Source organism: Pelmatolapia mariae, linkage group LG7 (assembly GCF_036321145.2).
Source record: "Pelmatolapia mariae isolate MD_Pm_ZW linkage group LG7, Pm_UMD_F_2, whole genome shotgun sequence".
In the NCBI taxonomy this organism is placed as follows: domain Eukaryota; kingdom Metazoa; phylum Chordata; class Actinopteri; order Cichliformes; family Cichlidae; genus Pelmatolapia; species Pelmatolapia mariae.
Window position 1 is genome coordinate 33,324,365 of NC_086233.1, and position 22,256 is coordinate 33,346,620.

Sequence of the window (22,256 nt, forward strand, 5' to 3'; positions counted from 1 at the left end):
TTAGTAGGATAGGTAATAGTATGGTAATATAGTAGTACCAGACAGGGGCAGTGTTGTTTAAGAAGCCCTCTCCTGAACGAAGAGTGAGTCGTGGCCGGAAGTTACAGTTGTGGCAGAGATTCTATTATAATACCCATAGAAAAAGATAAATAAGAATAAAAATACAATAAAAATAAACTGTCTCACATACACGCACACAAAACCAATCAACCAAACAAAAACACCTTTGTAAGCTGTTGTTGTTTTTTTCTTTTTCTTTCATAAAAAAATTAATATTAAAATAGCCAAGCCAGTACTGAACCCCTAAATATGTAAGCAGCTATTACTTGTACCGGTTATTCTGTGCATCTTGTCCCAGCTACATTATACATAGACAGACAGATATGCAGCAGGCGGTGCAGCAGACAGGCGGAGAGGGTGTGTCATATAGTGAGTCCCGGGCCAGAACCATAAAAAGCTGCTTTGCGCTCTGCTGAACTACCGACTCTGTGCTCCTGCTGCAGCTCAGGTCCACACCCGTCCGTCCGTTATAGCCCCAGATCACAACCTCCGCGTTCAGGTAAGGTTTGTGTTATTAACCCACGTTATTCGAAGAAAATATGTAGCCTGACGCACAGATTGCAGGACGGTAATTTGATGCGTTATTTAACGCCCGTTAGTTCTGTCTGGATTATAGGTTTAACAGAGAGAGAGGCTAAACTACAGGGTGAAATTACGGTTTTTGTTATACTTTAACCAATATTCTTCTTATCTAATAAATAGAAAAAGTGCTAAACTTAGCTTTTAATTAGCTATAATGCAAGGCAGTGTTGCCATATAAGGACAAGTCGACGGAAAGCTGAAATGATTCCTGAAAATGCAGTGTGGATAAAAACTGACGTCACACTCTGTCTGACTGTATTCAGAGTGACTTTCATGATGTGATGCAAAAACCCAAACAACATGTTACTATAGAAACATGCTGTTTTTCATGATCTATGGTAGAAACTGTGAGATTCTACCTAGCAGCTTTGTATCCTAAAGCTGTTGTGTCGAACATATGACCAAAGGTTGGTTGTTGCAAAGCATGAAAATTACAGAAACCATTTAACAATTTGAGTTTTATTAATAAAGTGCACCGTTATTCATGGTGTGGTGTAGCTAACATCACTACACACAAATGCAGTATTATACAAAAAGTTTTACTGGTCTTAGATGTGTCACCCGTGGACTAAACTGAGTGTACCCTTCTGTCCTAAACACTAGTTACTGTGGTTGTGGTTGCCACAGAAATAACCAAACAGTTATGAGCAGATCCGTCACAACATCCTCTTCGTGACAGTTGTAGCGAGCATATACTGAGTGCATCAGACTGTATGATGTGTGCAAAAGTTAGAAAGAACTGAGTCAGCTCCTCACTCCAGAGATTAAGTGGTGTCTGAACTACACCCTACTTCAAATTTATACGCCTTAAACAACAGTGTGCATGCTTTCTTTAGGGCTCATCTGGGGAACAACAAGAATGGGTGCATGCCAAGTTGTGGTCAGAAGTTTACATACACTTATCCCGGGCATGAATGTCATGGTAATATTGGGCTTTTAATGATGTCTTTGAACTGTTCTTTTTCCAGGGTGGAATGATTGTACAGCATACATCTTTAATAACATTCAAAAACAAGAATTGGGTGCACAAGTTAGAATTTATTTTGGATTTCTTTACTGCACACAGAGTCAAAAGTATATATATACAGGTTCAAATATGTATTTACGCTCACTAGTATTTGGCTAAATGTCCCTTAGTAAGTTGCACCTTGACCAGATGTTTTTGGTAGCCATCAACAAGCTTCTGGCAAAATTCTGTCTGGATTGACCAATACTCAGAACAATGGGAAAGTCCAAGGAACTCAGTGAAGATCTAAAACAGAGCATTGTAGATTTACACAATTTGGGAAAGTCTCTTGGAGTTATTTCTAAAGAACTACAAATTCCAAGATCATCAGTTCAAACAATTGTATGTAAGTACAAGTTACTCGGATGTGTCACCACTTTGCTGATGTCTGGAAGAAGACCCAAACTGTCACCGTCAGATGAAAGGAAATTAGTTCAGATGTTCATGAATAACTCAGGACCTACCAGTTCATGGCAGGTTCAAGCCTGCCATGAACTGGAAACTGCTGGTACACCACCATTACTGTCCACTGTGAGACGAGTTTTACATCGCCATGGACTGACCAGGGGCCAACCAAGAAAGAAGCCCCTGCTCCAAAATCGACAGCTCCAAGCTCCATTGAAACTTGCAGCTGCCCACATGGACGAGCCACATGCCTTCTGGAAAAAAGTTTTATGTTCAGATGAGAGAAATTTTGAGCTATCTGGCCACAATGACAAGAGGTATGGTTGGAGGAGTAAAAGTGAGGATTTCAAGAACACGGTACCAATTGTCAAGCATGGTGGTGGTAACATCACCAGTGGGGCTGTTTTGCTAGAATGATGAAGAAAGAAGATTACCTCTAAATTCTTCAACTTCACCTCAAATCAACAGCTGGACAATTGAAACGTGGTCACAGTTGGATGTTCCAACAGGACAATTGCTCCCAAACACACATGAAAGCTGGTTTTGGAATGGATAAAACAGGCTAATGTTAATCTTTGTACAGTCTTATTTTGTACAATAGATCATAAACATTTTATTTGTACTCAGAAATCATTTCATAGTGAAATTATTAGTGTTGTCAGCGTTAATCTCGCTAAAATGACGTTAACGCCATAACCGCGGCAAATCTCCATTAGCGAGTTAACGCAGATCGCCCCATGCAAGTTGCTACACGGCGCTAACGCATTAATGAGCTAACCGCGCTGATGCGTTGATGCCATGCAGCCCTCGCATGGAGCGAGCCCCGTTAACGCTGACAGCACTAGAAATTTTATATTGTATATCAAACTTTTAACAGAATCTTACTTTAATGAGTACTGTGTGTCTTTGTCATAGCAGAGCATTTTTGTATGCTAAATCTGCAGCGCCCGTCAAAGTAAGAATGCCCCAACCCCTGAAAGTGTCTGATACTTATAACTCATTGCAAACATGAACTCAATTAACAATTAATAACACTGTTAAGATAAGCAGGAGTGGATATTTTACCTGTGTAAAATAAAGGTCCTGTGAGATTTAATAGAAATTACACATTCCGGGCTGCCCCATTCAGTAGGATTAAAGTAAAATAATTTCTATAGCAGTTTTAATATTATAATTTAGCACTCAGTCTGCTTTGTTGAGGCTCAAAACCAATAGAAAAAGACAACCTTTTATGTCAGAAAAGGCCAAGAGAGCTGTAAGCTGCTAAGTTCAGACAACCTGGCAGACTGACCCTGTATGAAAAATGAGAGCATGTCTTGTGTTTTTTAAATATCCATTTCCTGACCAACTGCCTCTTGTGGTCATGCAGTCTAGTATTGACTATTGTCCCAATCTTTACAAAGTTGAGATTGTGTGTCAGTGTTGTAAAGCATTGCTATGGTGGCTATGGATGGATGTTTGGCATTCAGTCACCGCAAAATTTTATTTTATGATTTGACTGTCAAATAAATCAAACTGGACTAAGGATATCTAGGCTGCCTTCAACCACAAGTTAAAGTTAAGTTTAGATCTATGTATTTTTATAAAATATTTTTTTTAAATGCCATTTAAATTAGACTTGTGAAAGTGATCATCATTGTATATACGTGAATATATGTGAATACACCCCAAGCCCCAGAAGCTAGTCTTGTCCCATTAAGCAGAATTGACTTCTTGTAAGTCTTGTGTGTAGCTCACATTGGCTTCTGATTTTTTTAAACATGCAAAGTTCTCGTAGTTCTTCCTCTAACTCTCCAATTATTAGCTTTGAGTGATTTCATGGTGGATGTAATTATGTTTGTAGGATCATTAATCTAACGGTCAGCTTACGTTTTAACTTCAGCTTTCTGCCTCATGTTGTCTTTGGGTACTTTAAGTGCACAGATGAACGAATGACTGCAAACTGCCAAGTTCCTGAGGCAGCAGTGCAACCCCAATCATAATGACTTCTCTATAACTGATACATAAAGCAAACATTTTACTGTAGTTTTCTTTTGTTGCTGTGAAATTGACTACACAATATCAGTCTGTTTAAAAGAAAGTAATGTGTAACACATTACTTGTTACTTAATTACTCACTGGAAAACTCACTTCATATGCACACATACAGAGTGAAATCCCATCTTTGAAACTTTCTGCACATTACATGAGAAGAGAAGTGGTTACAGAGCTTTTCAGCTATGGCTACTCACATATTGATTGTTCCTGAAATAAGTTTCTCATATCCTTTGACAGCCATCCATAAATCAGGTAGGTTATTTACAAAGTCATAAACAGCCATTTTGATTCTCTTTGTCTTACACAGTGTCAACAGATGGGAGGGAAGCAGAGTGGCTATTACAGAGTCTGTACAGAGCATTATCTGATATGTCCTGAGCAAGCTACATGGCAGCTCAGCAGCCTTGAAGAGGCTGAAAGTGGCATGCATGGAGGAAATGAGTCACCAGAAATACCCCCCCCCCCCACACACACGCACACACACACCATTCCTGAAGGAGGAATATTGTTTTATTTGGGAGAAACCCAGGAATGATATGCTGCCTTGGCCCCCAAAAATCAAGATTTTCCAGATAACACTATTTTGAGTTTGTTTTTGAAGAATGGACACTAGCAGACAAATCACAAGGGCTTATGTAACAGTTTATTTCTTGTCATATGAATCCAATGCTGTGACCTGCACAAGTTTCGAGTTTTCACTCGGGCCTCAAGCGAAGGCAGACACAAAAGAGAGGTTGGTGAGGAATGGGGGAGGGGATCAGATAACTGGAGCTGGAATGAGCTCTCATTCCCTGTTTGTTAGGAGGCGAAGGGGTGGTGGGTGGGTCCACAGATGAGGGGGTACAAACTGACTGAATGCCAGTGTGCGGCTGGTGGCAGACGCCTCCCTTCTTCAGCATGCCTGTGACTGACCACAGGTCATGTGACCGGTTCTATTTAGGCTGTGTTGAGTCAACAAACCACCGTTCCTTGAGTCACTTTATCCAGTGTGAAGCAACCCTGAATAGTGAATAGCTGTTTTAGTCAGCTGCTGCCCCTCATACAAGCATAAACATTTGTATTTGTAAGAGTCTTATTGTGCCTTAAACTTCATTCTCTAACCTTTTCCCCGTGTAAGTTTTCATCTTCTTTTTTTCACCATTACTGGCTTTGATTCTTCAAAGGTTGCTCAGATGCTGAGTGTATCCCCTCTGATGTTTGCTTTATTAAGTCAGAGATCGTACCTAACTCTAGGATGAAAGAGCTCTGATGTGCAGGAGACAAGACAGAACATTTTTCTCCATCAGAGGAAAAGATCACAGTCACAGCCAGTCATGTTTATTTAGTGCCACAGAGATGATCATCTTCAGAATATGAAGCTGCACAGAAGTGATGCTGTCTTTTCCACGAGTGGTATGTTTAAGAGGGAAGTTAGCCTACTCAGCAGCTACTAAATGAAAACCCTTCAGTTGTTAAGGAAACCTAGCTTTGTTTTCAGGTATGTTTTTGAGAATGTGATTTAGAGGTAACCTCTCATAAAACTTGCACCCTCTACATGAGAATATTAAATGATTGTGTAATGGCCAGCTTGGGGTAAAAATATTCCCTTTACTGCTTGATTTCAAATTAAAGTGAAGCTGTTTGCAGATTTCTGGGTATGTTGGTTTCATTAAAGAAATGCTGTAGCATTGCACCTGATTTATTACCAGCTGCATGAGAGCACAGTGTTATTGTATCTCACTACAGTGTTTTGCTAGTTGCCAGGAAGTAGCCATCTTGGGAGGATGTGGTTGCTTCTGCACTTACATGACTTTTAAAAAGAGACTTTTAAAAGAGAAATTTGAGGTCTTAGAGGGGGTGTTACAGCCTCTGGGGGTACAGGAAAACCTCAGTGTGGGAATAAGACATCAGGAAGTTACAACGCCCTGCATTTTTTAATTTTGTCAGAGCTAAGCTAGCTTCTTCCATTGCTTTAAATTTTCATGCTAGGCCAGGATTCAGCATGCTACATGGAAGTGGTAGCTCTCTGAACCTCTCATCTAGCTCTCCAAAAAAGTTGCAAACCTTCAGTTTTTCCTGTGATATTTATGGAAAGAAAGCGAGAACGAATTTAAAAGGTACTGATGATATACAGTCTCACTATATAGCCTGAACAACAGCATTACAGAAACTATTGAACTCAAAAGTTTTGTTATGTAAAGGCTGAACTGTGTCATTTTGATGTTCCAGACCACAGCAATAGATCTAAACAGGAATTCAGTAGGAAATTTGGCTGGCTCGTGTTTGACAGCTTAAGTAGAAAGACTGAGGTTAGCCCATGTGGTGATCCAAGATAGATAAAATCCAAATTAGAAATAGTTTCTTGGTCACTTTTGTTGTGAAATTGTTACAATTTCACAACAAATTTCTACACTGTTTCTACAATTTCTACACTGTTTTTTATCAAAGAAAACATATTAGAACTTTATGACCCAAGCCACTAATTCTTTAGAATTCTTATGTGTGTTGAGGCTTTCAGAAACTGGCTATTCAACATTGGTATCGTTAGTTAATTCTTCTTATGTGGCTAAAGAAGCATCATTTATGGTTTTTGTGACCGTCAAGCTTCTCACAAGGGGAAATCTACAAGGACTGTGTATAATGCCGTGATGGCATCGCCTCATGGCTTTAGATCTTTCCCGTCCAGCCAAACCTGTGTGTAGTCATGGAAGGTCAGGTGGTGCCTGGCCTCGTATGACTCCAGGAAGCTTCTGTTTTGACTGCATGTGTTTCACTGTGAAATTATCCGCCTGCTTTTCCATCTCAAACCATTCCTTAGCTACAAAGTAATGTGCACTGAGTTTGACATAAGAAGAGAGCACAGATGGGGGGGAAAGAAGCCCCACATTTGTTGGCTTGGTTGCATGAATTCGGAGCCACTTTCCTCTTCCCAGGTCAATAGCAGATTCCTGCCATGTTTGTGGGCAGGCGCCTGCCTAGAAGAATGGCCGATTCTTGCTTCAGTGTGCATGCAAATTGAAAGGCAGTACATGAGCAGCATTCCTGTGGAAAACTAGGTTCTGTGTTCGTTTTGAACTGCATGAACTCTAGTTTATACAGTTTTATAACATCTAAACTTGATATTGTAGTTTGGGTTAGAGCACTAATCCACTCCACTGCAGAAAAAATGTTATCTCTGTAGTGTTTATGTCGTAACAAGCAGTTGGTACAGGATGTTGTGACTGTGTGGGCTGTTGATCTTTACTGCAGAATTTGTAGCATACTTTTTTTTAAATTATTGCCTCATCGTGGTATGAATTGTGTTGTTGGCATTAGAAATTTTTACCCAAACAACAAAACAGCTGCAAAAAGTGAAAAACTATTCAAATTTTACCCACATTTTTTTTTAAACAGGATGCCCCGCTCTCATTTTAGGATCTGAGACATCCGCTCACACGTTCCAGAAGGCAGTAGGCGGTAATCTAGTGTAGCACAGGCACCTACTTGAAACTGTTTGTGGGTGGCATTATGTCAGATATGAATGAATGGGTCTATGTGTGTGTCTGTGTGTGTGTTTATGATTGGACAGATGTCTCTGAGCAGATTTGTCCACTATGTAGTTATCTAAAGACACATTTAAAGGCTTTTTTAAACCCCTGGTTGCAGGATATACAAATAGACAGTTATACAGAAACACAGAAGTGTTTCTATTGCCACCATCACTAACAGTTTATGATGATAACAATGAGTCATAACTGCCATGGCTTCCTCTTGCTGCTCTCTAGAGGAAATACCCCGAGCACAGTGGATGAATCACTCTGCTCTGTATTAATACTTAACTAGAACAAAACTTTATCTTTATATTCATGGCAACCACTGAGCTTTAAGGGGAGTGGCTTTTATAGCTCTCATGTGGGCAGTGTCTGCTTCACTTTTTAAAGTTATTACAACCTCTGCAAGTTTTATTGGTGCAGTAGCCTTTTGACCAACTAAGTTTATTGTTTAGCTCATTGACCTGTATTTCTTTTAGGCCTGTGCAGTAGCAAAAGCCCTTAACTTAAGGTCTGTGACTTCCCTGCATGCAGGATGGCAGCGCACCACCCAGAATTTGAGCGAGCTGGACAGCAGCCAGGCCTCCAGGTGTGGAGGGTGGAGAACTTTGACCTGGTGCCTGTCCCTGAGAACCTGCACGGGGGATTTTACACCGGAGATGCTTACCTCATCCTCAATACTATCAAACAGCGTTCCGGGAGCCTGCAGTACGACCTCCACTTCTGGTTGGGTGAGTGCCGTGAAAGGGAAATGATCTCTGGCTTATTACTCAGAGTCGACCATTTTAACTGGAGGGGATACCATACAGTGCTGTTCTTTCTTTTGGATTATTCAAATGTGAAAGTAAACTGCGAATAATCAAAGGTCACACTGAGACTGAGCACAAAACCCCTAGTAGCACATGGGAGAAATGCCTTTTTGTATTTGTTTCCATTGTGATGTGGCAAAAAATAAAGATGATCTCAGTTTTCCAGTGTGATCTTGTTTGACTTGCAAAGCAGATGAGGAACAGTACGAGGATAAAGGCCCTGGAAAATAATTTTGCCTGTTGTTGCTGCTGCAGTGGAGAGGCTGAAACTAGTCAGGACAGTGAGTCATGTGCCATAAAGCAACAGAAAACCACATGGCTCATTGGCAAACAGTTTTATCAGATAATAAGGAGTACTGTATCATTTCTATCAGATTGTGAAACGAATGAGGATTGGTGTTTAATAGTAGATGTTTTTTTTCATGCATTTAAAACCTAATAAGGACTAAATTTAAGATATTCTCAGTGGCAAATGAAGTATGGAGATCCCTAAAAAAGCTGATTCTTGTAAAAGATGACCTTTTAAGCTAAAGTATTAGTGAACATGAGTTTGAACTCAGTAACAATTCATAAACAGGATTATTATGAAAATTTTTTTACTTTATTGCATATTTAAAATGATACATGGTTTTTGGAGAGGAGGTCACCCCGATGTTAGTGAGTAGAAGGTGAGCACAGGAGACCAGGCAATCTTGGCCAGAGTGGAGAGCTGAAGTAGGAAGAGCAAATAAGGTGAGAGGCAGGTCAGCCAAAGAAGAATGTGACAGGTGGAGCCGCCCTGCAGATAATTGGTTTTGAATACCACGTGAAGACCTGGTGCACAGGTGCACAGGAAAGTAAATTCCTGGAAATTGAAATACCTGGAAGTGAGAACTAAAACGTAGCCTGACTGCACGCTATGAGAAATTTGCCTGTTAAATTACAGTACAGTACAGTACTGGCAGCTGGATGTGTCAGCTGTTATCTGCCACTAGTTAATATAACATTTACACAACGAAAGAAGACTTTGCTGTATAGATTACAGGTTTCCCTTTTCTAACACAATTGGCTCCTATTATATGTAATATTCATAGAGATTTTATGATTTTACGATAAAGCTCCACATCTCCATCCACAGCAATAAAAATCAATCACAGATCATATTGTAAAGAACACACCTTTACCAGTGTTCGCAAAGAATTTGCTGTGCAAACTCTTGTATTTTTACAGGAGTTTGGTATAACCATTTACTATTTGGCACTATCATTTAGGATGCCGATCTGTTTGACCGAGTGTGAAGTGAAAAGCCAGCGGGTGTTTTGGGGAGATGACCAGCCGGTGTCGTTAATTGTGATTCCCAGATACACAATAACTCTTACACATGCAAACCCAAAACCGAGAGGGAGGAAAGGGGGAAAAAAGCAGAGGAAAGAGGAGGAAGTGCTGCAAGTAATGCAACATAATGTCTTACATTTAAATGCTGAAAATTTAAACCGTGCATGCAAAAGTTTGTAGATTATTTCACCAATGACTTACCCAATACAGTTTAATGTATAACTATTTATGACGGTTTAAAATAAAAAAAACTTTATGTCAAGGGAAAATTTCAAAGCAGTAGGAGCTTTACAGAGAAAGCTAAAGTAATTATATACTATATACTTCTTTATTTGATTAAATTTGGGAGATAAGATAAGATAAGATAAGATAAGATAAGATAAGATAAACCTTTAGTAGTCCCACACGTGGGAAATTTTTGGTCATGGCAGAAAATACAAGAGCAGTAAAAAATTAAGAGAAAAAAGAGAAAAAGAGAAAAACAATAGAATAGAATAAGATAAACAGAATAACATACTATACAAAATAGAAAGAATACTATATACAATAGAATACAGTACTGTACAAATAGAATAAAATACTTTGTTAAATAGGGAAAATGGGGAAAATTGCCCTGTCTTGAGGGAGACAGGGCGAAAGTTATAATTGTGTATTGGATGTGTCCAACCAACATTGATGTTCTGGTAAGATAATCATCTTAATCACCAAATATGAGGACAAAACATTTTCATTTCCAATTTCAAATCCCAGTTAGTTGTCACTGTTTGTATTTGTGCTGTGTGTGTTGGTATTTATAATGGGAAATGGGTATTACTAGGTAAAGCATTATTTACACTGCTGAGTCAGATTATTAATTTTATTTTGTTTTCGTAAGCTTGATTGATCTTGGCACAGACAGTTTACCAATAAACAGGATGTGATGTAATCCACCCACATGCTGATGGACTACACTGTGTGCCCATAAATAGAACAATGTTACATGTATTAATGTGTGTGGATGGGCTCTGACCCGCTGCTGCTCTATCATATTGATCTCCTAACTCACTGAAGTCCTCACTGGGAGAACTGGTCAGACACAAAATATGGCTAACCGGGTTATTTTTCAGCAGAACTGTGAGGGCTGGATTTAAGATGGATCCCTTCTTTGGTTTCTCTCGCACAGGTGATTTCTGCACCCAGGATGAGAGCGGCTCAGCAGCCATCTTTACGGTCCAAATGGACGATTTCCTCGGGGGGAAACCCATCCAGTACCGTGAGGTGCAGGGACACGAGTCCAAAACCTTTCTGGGCTACTTCAAGTCTGGAATCAAATACATGGTAAGGTGCCACTGTTGAACTAGCAGAAACATTTGAATTTACCTAAGAGGAATATGAGAAATGGTTAGAGGGGTGTGTTTCCTTTATGTTTTTTGATGCTTTTAAAACCAGGCTCATGTAAAGAAATACTTTATATTTATAACATATTTTGAAACAAAATCTCAGTTCCTTTATTCGTTCACTGTTACATGAAACATCTGCTGTAAATTTAGATGTTTCACACGCATAGAAACAAATCCCCCTAGTTGGCTCCATAGTATACTGTAAGATGCAAAAATAGAAGATTTGATCATTTTGATAAGGGTTCAAGCTGTGTAAGTGAAATATTGATATATGAGGATTTTTCTATACAGTTTCTATGTGTATGTACATTTTTGCCACAGATGTATCAAGAGGGCAGTAAATTTGAGGAGAGAACAGGGCTCAAAATAACATTTTATTTTTTCATATTTCACTTATTTACAGTTGGAGTAACTTTACTTTCATTTATTTATTTTATTTCACTTTTAAATGCGATTCTCATGTTGCAGAAAGGAGGTGTGGCATCTGGTTTCAAGCACGTTGTCACCAATGAGGTGTCGGTGCAGCGAGTGCTCCAGATTAAAGGACGCCGCGTGGTCAGGGCAACGGAGGTGCCGGTCAGCTGGGACAGCTTCAACACGGGAGACTGTTTCATCCTGGACCTGGGAGATGTAAATCTTATACATAGATCTTATCTTAAAAAATGACTTGTAAAAGCTCTTCTTCATTCAATCCACTGTCTTTCCTTTCACCCCACAGGAGATTTACCAGTGGTGTGGCTCCCAGAGCAACCGCTTTGAGAAGCTGAAGGCTACTCAGGTTGCCAAGGGGATCCGTGATAATGAGCGCAGTGGGAGGTCTCGAGTTTATGTCTGCGATGAGGGGGTGGAGAGAGAGAAGATGATAGAGGTGCGATCAGTGCATTATGAGATCAAATTTAGGTCTTCATGCGTCGCTTTTTTATTAAAATCTCTGCCTCTGTCCTCAGGTGTTAGGTCCCAAACCAGATCTGCCAGCTGGAGACTCGGATGACATCAAAGCTGATGCTTCAAACAGGATGAGGGCTAAACTCTACAAGGTCAGAGCATGGTTGTGTTAAGAAAAAACAACAACACAGAAACAAACATGGCGTTCACTCACTTAAAAACGTGCCTGGCACATGAGCAAGGAAAGTTTTTGTTCCTGTGAGTTTGTGGACAGGCTGATTATGTGGCTTCTTCAACATAAAAAATGTTGGTTGCTAGAAATGGGCCTCTAAACACCAATATAGAAACGTCATTATAAAAAGATAATCAAGTTATTTATGATGAATTAATATATTCATGATTGATTGTTAACAACAACAATTTACAAGTAACCCCAAACGTTTTAGTTTAGTTCCAGAACGATGCACCCAAAGTACTAAAAATAAAGTAGATTAAAAAAAATGTAATAAATGTTTTGTTTATTTTGCACATATATACACTCACACTTTATTAGGTACACCTATTCAACTGCTTATTAACACAAGTAATCAGGCAATCCTGACAGCAGCTGAATGCATTTAGGCAGGTAGACATGATTAAGATGACCTGCTGAAGTATCAGAATGAGAAAGAAAAAAAGATTTAAGTGACTTTAAACTTTAAATATGACGGGTTTGTCCAAGTATTTCAGAAATTGCTGATCTGAGGCGATTTTCCCACTCAACCATCTCTATAGTTTACAGAGAGTGGTCTGAATAAGGGATAATGTTTGCGCTGAGAGAAAGGCAACAGTTACTCAAATAAGCACAACCAAAGTATGCAAAAGAGCATCTCTGAAGATACAATATGTCAAATCTTGAAGCAGATGGGCTAGAGCAGTAGAAGGTCACACCACAAAGCCACAGTATACCTGAGATATATTGCTGACAATTCTTTCTTACTAGTGTACACATCAACTGATGACTGCTTCAAGTAGGGTAACATCCAATGTCAGAAAGCTCAAATCATCTCAAAGTGGTTTCTTGGGCAGGCCTCACTGTACCTCCACAGTCACCATCATGTGATGCTGTCATACCAATCTATCTGCCAATAAATCTCTGAGGAATGTTTCCAGTACCTTGCTGAAACTGTGCTAAAAAGAATTAAGGCAGTTCTGAGGGGAAAAGAGGGTCCAAACCAGTAAAAGGAAAGTGTACCTAATAAAGTGACTAGTAAGTGTAAATTGATATAGTCCAAAAATACAAACTCCCTATCAGGAATACACATTTAGATAATAATTAAGGTAAAACTATAATGTGTTAGAGAGTAGGAAACATTTTGTGGGGTTATTTTAGAAAAATATTCAATTTTTCTAAAATAACCCCCAAAATGTTTCCTACAGCCCCTTTTTTGTGATCATTCATCAGTTAAAATATAAAGTAATGAGCGTCATATTTCTAAGATTCATAGAGTAAAATTGCCAGCTGACATCAATTAAGAGACGTATCTTTTATAAAACCCTTGCTCATATTTGCCTGGCTTAAAAGATCAAGAGGAAGCAGCGTCTACAGCAGCCTTTCAATCTCCTGAAAAGCGGTACTTTTCCCTGCTTGGCAGCTCCTTCATCCTCCTTCCCATCCTCCCCTGCAGGTGTCCAATGCTACTGGAGCCATGTCGATTACTCTCGTGGCAGCAGAGAACCCTTTCGCTCAGAGCACCCTGGAGTCTGGTGACTGCTTTATCCTGGACCACGGCTCTGATGGAAAGATCTTTCTCTGGAAAGGTCAGTGCAGGGTGGTGCAGCGGACTCAAGAAATGGCTCTTGGCTGAGCTGCTTTTTTCCACTCTTGCAGACTACAGAGCTGTCTCATGTCGTTCTTAGCAAAAGTGCAAATACGTGCATTTCACAAAAGTTAAACTATTTACCTTCTCGTTACCAACTCTTTTCAACTTTCAGAACTCTTTTGTAATATTTATAGTAGTGCGGAAGTCAATGCACCAAATGACCTTTCTCACCCAGGTTTAGAAATAATTTCTGGCCTCCTTTTTTGATTTCCAGTAACATTTCTCCATTTAGTTCTCCAGCATTTAATGTCTTTTCTCTTCAGGCAAAGACGCCAACATGGAAGAGCGGAAAGCAGCGATGAAGGCAGCAGACGAATTCATCAAGAAGATGGGTTACCCCAAACACACGCAGGTCCAGATCCTGCCTGAGATGGGCGAGACGCCGCTCTTCAAGCAGTTCTTCAAAGACTGGCGCGATAAAGATCAGACCGTGGGCCTGGGCGTGGCCTACATCGCTAACAGTATCGCAAAGATTGAGAAGGTGCCTTTCGATGCCGCCACCCTACATGAATCCTCCGCCATGGCCGCCCAGCATGGCATGGTGGACGATGGCAGCGGAGAGAAACAGGTGGGGGTTTGTCATTCATCTTGTGATTATGTGTCAGATTTGCTTTCAGTGCTGCCTGTGTGTGTCATTACTTTCCATTCCAGTAGGGGGAGCAGGTGCACCTTGAAATCTACAGCCTACTAAATGTGATTTTTTTAATTTTATGTTTTCCATGTTATTTTTTTCCCCCTGTTAGATCTGGCGTATAGAGGGATCTGACAAAGTCCCAGTGGATCCATCCACTTATGGACAGTTCTATGGAGGAGACAGCTACATCATCCTTTACAACTACTCTCATGGAGGGCGCCAGGGACACATCATCTACATGTGGTGAGACATAAATTTTTCAAGACTGTGGAATCATAATTAGAGTCTGTATCATAAAGTTAGGTGTCATCAGACTATAGCACTAAAATATAAGCAGCCGGCGTGGAGCTGTATTATTTTTTTTTTAGATAATTAGCAGGGCCTGATCAGATTTACTGATTCATAAGTAAACATTGAGGCTGAGGAGTCAGAAATAAATTTGTAGGTACATTACGTTTGTAAAGCACAAAGGGATTTCACATAGAAATTTATACATTATGAAGTTGTTATTATACACTCATTGTATCCCCCTCTCAGAGCTAGTTCAGTCACTGGAGCTTAAACTTGTTGCCACAAATTTAAGTATCAGTCATTCAATACTATAAAAAGGGGGATATATCTTTTGGTAGCACTGAATTTCATGTAATAGTCACTGGAAATAAACCAATCATAGTTCAGTTTTGCACTTTTGTTTCACTGTGAAAAGTACACAGAGGAAAGATTGAGAAGGTGCAAAGTTCAGAAAGTTCAGCGAGAGACACAAAGTTGATATATATTAGATTAATCACAGTCATAAATCTTATAGGTTGGGCTATATGCATATGCCTTGTCCAAGTCAGTTCCTCTTGTTATGTTTGAATGCTGAGCTGATAAACTCATCTTGTTTCCCAGGCAGGGAGCGGACTCCAGTCAGGATGAAATTGGGGCTTCTGCGATCCTCGGCGCACAGCTGGATGAAGAACTCGGCGGCGGTCCTGTGCAGGTACAACATATTGTTTTTTTAGTGTGCTTCTGTTTTTTTTTCCATATGCTTATATATTATTTGATCTTCGCTGTCATCAACGACTCTGCTCACGTCTGGCTTCCTTAGCACGTCCTGTCTGACTTTTACATCCTTTCACTGTGTTCCCTCTTCCTCATGGTTTCCGTGCTGCTGCTCATTTCCTCACTTGCTTGGTTTCTGGCCTTTTCTATCTCCTCAGGTTGTTGGTGCTCCTATAACCACTCAGGTATTTTTCCTTCATTCCTTCCCTGCTCCTCATCTTCACTAAGGGATTCATGTGTTTCGTGTCCAGAGCCACAGAAAAAATAGAAGCAACAAGGACATATTCTCTCGATTCTCCCATTCTTTATAATTACTGGAGGGTATTGTTTTATTCATTTTTGAGAAGTCCTTTCAGGTTTAGTGACTGTAATAATGAGCTAAAGTGAATTTATAATGAAAACGACTCGTTGAAACACAAACAGGACATTCCACTGTGGAGTTTCATGGGAGGCTCCCTCCTTCTCTGTCGCCAGCTCGGTCTGCTAGCATAAATAAGCCACACTACTTTTGTCCTTTGTCCTGAACTGATGTCACACCAACATTATGATGCCTTAGCCTGTCTGTGAGGCCTAAATATTCATGAGTGGCTCTGAACTCATACGAATCTTTGGTCATTCACTGCTCACTCCTCGCGTGTGCATGTACGGCCTTCTTATTGTCCGTGTGTTGTGGCACGACTCTGTTTGCGTTTGAATTTGTGTGTAGGAATCAGCAGCAGACCCATTTATTTGTCCTCATGTTCCTGATTCCTCATCTTGCAATTACCAAACACTTTTTGCATTTGCTCATCTGTCAAACTAAACTGATCACAGGCTGTACTTAAGGATGAGCATAGCAAGCGTGATGTCACCTGTTGGTCAAGTTCTGGCTTGAAGCCAGAGTTTGAACTTTTCTTTCACCTCTGTCTCATTTGAGAAATCGCTCTCATTGCAGGGACTTGTCAATCACGAGACGCATATGCTACATTAATTTAGATGATGAGCATTATGTTATGTTAAATAAGACTTGCTACGTTGTCCAAAACCTTGTCAGGAAAGTTTCTACTCAGGTCATAGCAAAGTCCCAGTGGATCCAAAGTGAGGAGCAGTGCTGGTTTCTCATCGATTTTAGAGGCTTTTTTCACTAAGAGAAGTTGACCCCTTCTGACCATTAAATAGGATGCATTGCAGGATTAAGGAATTTTCACACTTGTATATGCAGTCTATGAACTCAACTTTAATCTAACAGCAACTGCAGCAAGCCAAAAGCATCAAATGTCAAATATTTGAAGGAACGGCAGAACATAAAAAAGCATGTTGGCTTTCTGTGTTAAACTTCATGTAATACAAATAGTTTCTCCCTGTAAACTCATCAGTAAATATTTATCTCTGCTCTGTTTGCCCCAGCAAGCTCAGGATTAGTGTAATGTGCAGTGCTTACTGAATTAGGGGAACCACTGACTGCAACACCTCACAGTTATGACTATTTATTACAAAAAACTGCAGACTGTTTTGGACATACCTTATCTTCACCATGGTTACTAATATCACAGATCTCACTCTCACCTCAGGGTATGGCATGATTTGGCTCTGTGCTGCCATCTTGCGTCAGTGGTAGGAACTACTGCAGACTTTTTTTCCACACCTTGTTGATGCATATTTCACAGGACACAATTAGGGAGGATGTGTCTGCAGTGATTTGGTAGCACCACTTGTAACATCAAAATGCATGAGGTATTTTTCGATATGAATTGCTGTGACAACAACTTCATTAGATGCAGAGATTTAAATTCAGTATTTGTGTATCAGGTGAGGGTGGTGCAGGGGAAAGAGCCGGCCCATTTGATGAGTCTGTTTGGAGGAAAGCCCATGATTGTGTACAAGGGAGGAACGTCCAGAGAAGGAGGTCAGTCCGCTCCAGCTGAGACTCGACTCTTCCAGGTGCGCTCCAACTCTGCAGGACACACACGAGCTGTGGAGGTAAGAGGAAACGTCTCATTCATTACCTGAATTTAATCATTCCTCGATTATTTTATTTTTTTTCTTCTCTCTTCTGCAAAGCAGTTTCTAACAGATTTCTGAAATATTTGTGTTCTAATCTAATAAATGTGTTAAGCGCTGTCCATTAACAATGAAGTAACAATTAGAGGTTTTAAAGGAAAGCAGAAGCACATGATACTTGAAGGGTTTTTTTTAAGTATTCAGTAAATGGTTTAAGGGTATTTAAGAGGAAAAGGGAAAAAATGCATAGTAAGAATGGAAAACACCGATGTCCTTTCCTTTAAAATATCCTCTCGAATTGTTGTTAGAGGGCATAAAATGTCAAATAAAGCATTATGCTAGCATGAATATTGGTAAAAATGAAAAACCACCAACACTTAAGAAGGTCACCGTACAACAGCTCCTCATGATAACTTGCAATATCTCTGTTTCTATGCAGCTTGACGCACAGGCATCCAACCTAAACTCCAATGATGCTTTTATTCTGGTGACCCCCGGCGACTCCTTCCTGTGGGTGGGAGTGGGTGCCAGCGACACAGAGAAGCAGGGAGCTCAGCAGCTGTGTGACATCCTGGGCGTGTCTGTCTCAGAGCTGTCCGAGGGAGGAGAGAGCGGTGAGGAAACAGGATAAACACAGTTACCTCCACTATCATCTTCTCTCCTTTATTTTATTTTTTTGCTGCATTTAAGTCAAGCTGAGACCCAACAGCTGTTAACATACTCAGAACTGTATCTGTGTAAGCTACAAAGTGTGGTCTGGCTGTTAAAATAGCACTTTAATGCGAGGCTAAATAGCTCCCTTTTTGTATTTCGGCTAAGCGCTTATGTTCATCCATATTGAAACAAAGCAGACTTGATTGCATCACCCCTTCTGATGTTGTCAGAAGTCTTGTTATTTGCTTTCCAAGCTCAAGAAGAAGAAACTCCCTGCTAACAGTTTCACATATAAAAACACCTCAGGCTACAACATAACAGATTCAATTTTTCATAAACACCCTGCTTTTGAGGACTGGCCTCGGCTGGGGCCTCGCAAAAGACAAACGAGAAACTCACCATTTTATTTCTGATGGTTGAAAAGATTTTCTATTCAAAATTGATGCTGTACTGTGCAGGTACCTGCTGTTTCACAGATGCTGGTTGCAAATTTACATTTACACTTTGTTTTATTTTGCTTTATTTTACCCTTAAAGGTGCTCTAACAATAATTTTGTATATTAAAAATTGATTAAATAGCTGTATAGCTGGAAGGGCAAGTATAATTGTAACAAAAACTACACAATATTGCAAACACCTCAGCAGGTCCATTAAGCTTTTAGCTCCTGGTTTGTTTCATTCTTTATATATGTTTACAGGTATTATATATTTTTTTCTCTATGGCAGGTGATGTAACAGCACTGACATTTTCAGTGCTCTTATCTTTCCTGTAAACCACTGCTCACTTGACGAAAACCACCAGTTTCCACATGGGCAAAATAAAATGAATAAATAGCAAAATAAGGTTGCCCAAGTAAAGTCTATGTGTGGGGAAACACTGCAATTGCACTTACCAGACACTTTATTAGGTACACCTATTCAACTGGTTGTTAATACAGATATTTAATCAACCAATCACACGACAGCAACTCAGTGCATATAGGCATGAAAGCATGGTCAAGATGACGTGTTGGAATTTGAAGCGAGAGCCAGGATCGGGGAGAAATGGGACTTAAGTGTCAGACTGGCTGACCTGAAATTTTCAGAATACATTTTCCCACATGCACATCTATTATCCCACTACCTCCCAGTGCAAATAGAGGAATCCGTCCGGCTTCAGTGTGATGACAGTGAAATCACTGGAACATCTGTCCACTAACAGATACTTCTAGCAGTTACCTCAGTTAAAAATAGTGATAACCTGATAATGTAAACCAAGCATTTTGTTTTCTTCCCCATTAGACAGAACCAGGCTTACTTCCAGGTTTTATGCTAAACTAAAAACCTGATTTGGCTTTGTACCAACAAAAAAGGAACAGATTTACCCAAATGTCAAACTATTGTTTTGCCCTCTTACAAATTCTGATGGTTGAAGTGTTTCTGTCGTTTTACAGATCAGTTCTGGGAGGCTCTGGGTGGAAAGACGGAGTATCGCACCTCCACTAGACTCAAGGACAAGATGGATGCTCATCCACCCCGTCTCTTTGCTTGTTCCAATAAGACTGGAAACTTTATAGTACGTTTTCTTCTCCTGCTGCATTGGTTTTGTCCTGTTCTGACTCGAGTTTTCAAGTCTTTGGTATTGCACGAGCATGTGCAGGATGTCAAGAATATTTCAAAGTACCTGCTGAAAACAGTGCACTGTGTCTTTATTTCTCGTTACGTGTACATAAAAATAAAGCCCCCTTAAATCCGTCTTCTCCTTCTCAGATTGAGGAGGTACCAGGTGAGATGACCCAAGATGACCTTGCCACTGATGATGTCATGATCTTGGACACCTGGGAGCAGGTAAAAAAAACAAGCTGACTGCCTTTGCTGTACTATATGCATTCAGAGCAAAATCAGTGCCCACAAAAAGAACAAACTCCACAATAAACCTTTATTTATTTATTTATTTTTTTATTCTTAGGTGTTTGTCTGGATTGGAAATGAGGCCCAAGAGGAGGAGAAGACTGAAGCTATGGCATCTGGTGAGCAATTATGAGGAGAAAGAACAATGCCATGTGGAATAGGAGACGAGAAATACCGCTTGGACAATCTCTTGGCATTGCAAATTATCTAACACAACATCAATCATTAGATAAAAAAAAATTAAAACTTAATCAAAAAACAGAATGTATTTATTTAAAAGACATCATAATTACTGATACATACATTAACAGCAAAGTGCTCCATAACTAGAGCAGCAGTGTCACCAAGAGTCAAAGCATAAAGCATCTTCTGCTACCCTTTTAATCCTTGTACTAATTCAAACTCGTCTTCCTCAGCGGTCCGTTACATTGAGACAGATCCGGCCAAGAGAGACCCGAGGACGCCCATTGTCAAAATCAAGCAGGGCTTCGAGCCGCCCACGTTCACTGGCTGGTTCCTGGGCTGGGACTACGACTACTGGACCACCGACCCTCTGGAGCGCGCTATGGCTGAACTGAACATCTGAACATTCCCTTGTTTCCACCTCTCTGCCATGACCTGTCACCATGCAGCAATATTTTTTTTTTAAGCTACATGTTCCCTTTTCTTCTTCTTTTTTTAACGAATCACTGTTTTCTTTTACTTTGTCTCAAATGCTACTGTCGTGCCTTGAAACCAGTGAAATCAACCAGTACAAATAGAACTTCAACAGATACACAGGCTTTCCTTTAGGATTTGCACTACATATAGCCTCAAACTACGACTCTCATTCAAGGCGATTTTCCCATGTTTGACAATAAAAACCTGTTTACTAGCAAAATATAACAAACATAAAAGAAGACAGTTTAAAGTTTGGTTTTCCTGCAATATTACAAAAGCTACTGCCAAGAAAACAGCTTATAAAAAGCAATACAACCAATGCCTTAGAATGATTTCCTTGAGCTTACAGTAAGCTTGTTTTTTAAAGGGTACTGTCTTTATTGATGTTTTTGTACCTTTAGATGTTATATTTATTTTAAAATAAGGCCACAGATTCTCACCCAGGAAGCTTGTGTTCTGCTGCGGTGTCTTTTAGCGGAAAACCACTGCTTTGCTTCTTTATTAGCTCCACTTTCTGTGGCAGTTTCTAAGGTTTCCTGTAATCAATTCAATAAACCAAATTAAAATATACCAGCTGTTTTCTGCCTCTGCTTTTACAAACACTTAACTTCTCACACTGACCTGAAAGAAATTAAATCAACACAAACGTGCTTTCAGATTTATTTATAGTCATATACACTTAACTCAAAATAAAATCATATCAAATCATACTGCACAAAAGAACGTGTGCTACAAACAACAACAAAGCAAACGCAGGCATTAATCCTGAACTAAACTTCAAAAAGTTATTCATGTGTCTGAGGTTTTCTTACAGAAACAAATTCATATACATTACAATGAAAACTGGTAAACTGGACAACAATCAATCAAACAGTCTTTAGAGAACACAGCAGCACAGTGTTGTCCACTGGCTGTGTTTCCATATGTATCAAAATTCCCTAAATGTCACTATTGTTACCGCAACAGAAACCAAAACTACACGACTTACTAAAGTAAAATCGAACAACCTTTCCCTTTCCTAACAAAGAACTCCTCTGTGTGGCAACAGCAGAACAATAAACTTCACGTGGCTGTAGGCATAAATCACTTCTTGGTCAAACAGTCCAAACACTTATGTTAAATGTAGGAAAGCAGAACAACAGATTAAAACAGAACTAAAACGTGTCATTTTCACAATATATAAATTCAAACATGTTTAAATATTTACACGCTGAAAGAAAAAATATGATAAATTATAACTCATGTTTCAGCTTCCTGATACTTGGACACTTTCTGAAGCCTTAAATGAACAAACTTGCAAATAAATAAATAAATGAACAAATTAATGAATTAATAGGAACAACTTAAAACAAAAACTAAAGAAAACTCAATTAAATAAATAAAACTTCAAGTTAAAGGTTATGCTAAGACTAAAAACTCATACTATATCATTATTATTATATATATTATATAATATATTGAATCAGTGGTCATTTATTGGCAGACACACCAAGATGACTGCGGGGCATTGCCACTGCTGGCTCAAGCTACCCGCTAACCTGCCCGA

The 22,256-nt window shown here is 39.6% G+C and overlaps 1 protein-coding gene across 1 annotated transcript; it reads left to right on the forward strand.

The window, feature by feature from the left end:
- Positions 1 to 429: 429 nt before the first annotated feature.
- Positions 430 to 21,280, forward strand: gsna (gelsolin a). Its single transcript, XM_063478859.1, has 16 exons — positions 430 to 559; positions 8,134 to 8,330; positions 10,885 to 11,039; positions 11,570 to 11,731; positions 11,820 to 11,969; positions 12,049 to 12,138; positions 13,654 to 13,786; positions 14,112 to 14,416; positions 14,592 to 14,725; positions 15,374 to 15,464; positions 17,315 to 17,485; positions 17,946 to 18,120; positions 19,594 to 19,715; positions 19,910 to 19,987; positions 20,109 to 20,169; positions 20,467 to 21,280. The coding sequence occupies exons 2-16, from the start codon at positions 8,135 to 8,137 to the stop codon at positions 20,634 to 20,636; spliced, it is 2,193 nt and encodes a 730-aa protein (XP_063334929.1). The 5' UTR covers positions 430 to 559; position 8,134; the 3' UTR covers positions 20,637 to 21,280.
- Positions 21,281 to 22,256: the final 976 nt, after the last annotated feature.

What these genes read in the sequence shown, in the direction of transcription:
- gsna (XM_063478859.1), top strand. Translation starts at nt 8,135, where the DNA reads ATGGCAGCGCACCACCCAGAATTTGAGCGAGCTGGACAGCAGCCAGGC. An exon ending in TCATCCTGGACCTGGGAGAT is followed by an intron (nt 11,732 to 11,819) that starts GTAAATCTTATA and finishes TTCACCCCACAG; the next exon opens with GAGATTTACCAGTGGTGTGG. An exon ending in AAAGATCTTTCTCTGGAAAG is followed by an intron (nt 13,787 to 14,111) that starts GTCAGTGCAGGG and finishes TTTTCTCTTCAG; the next exon opens with GCAAAGACGCCAACATGGAA.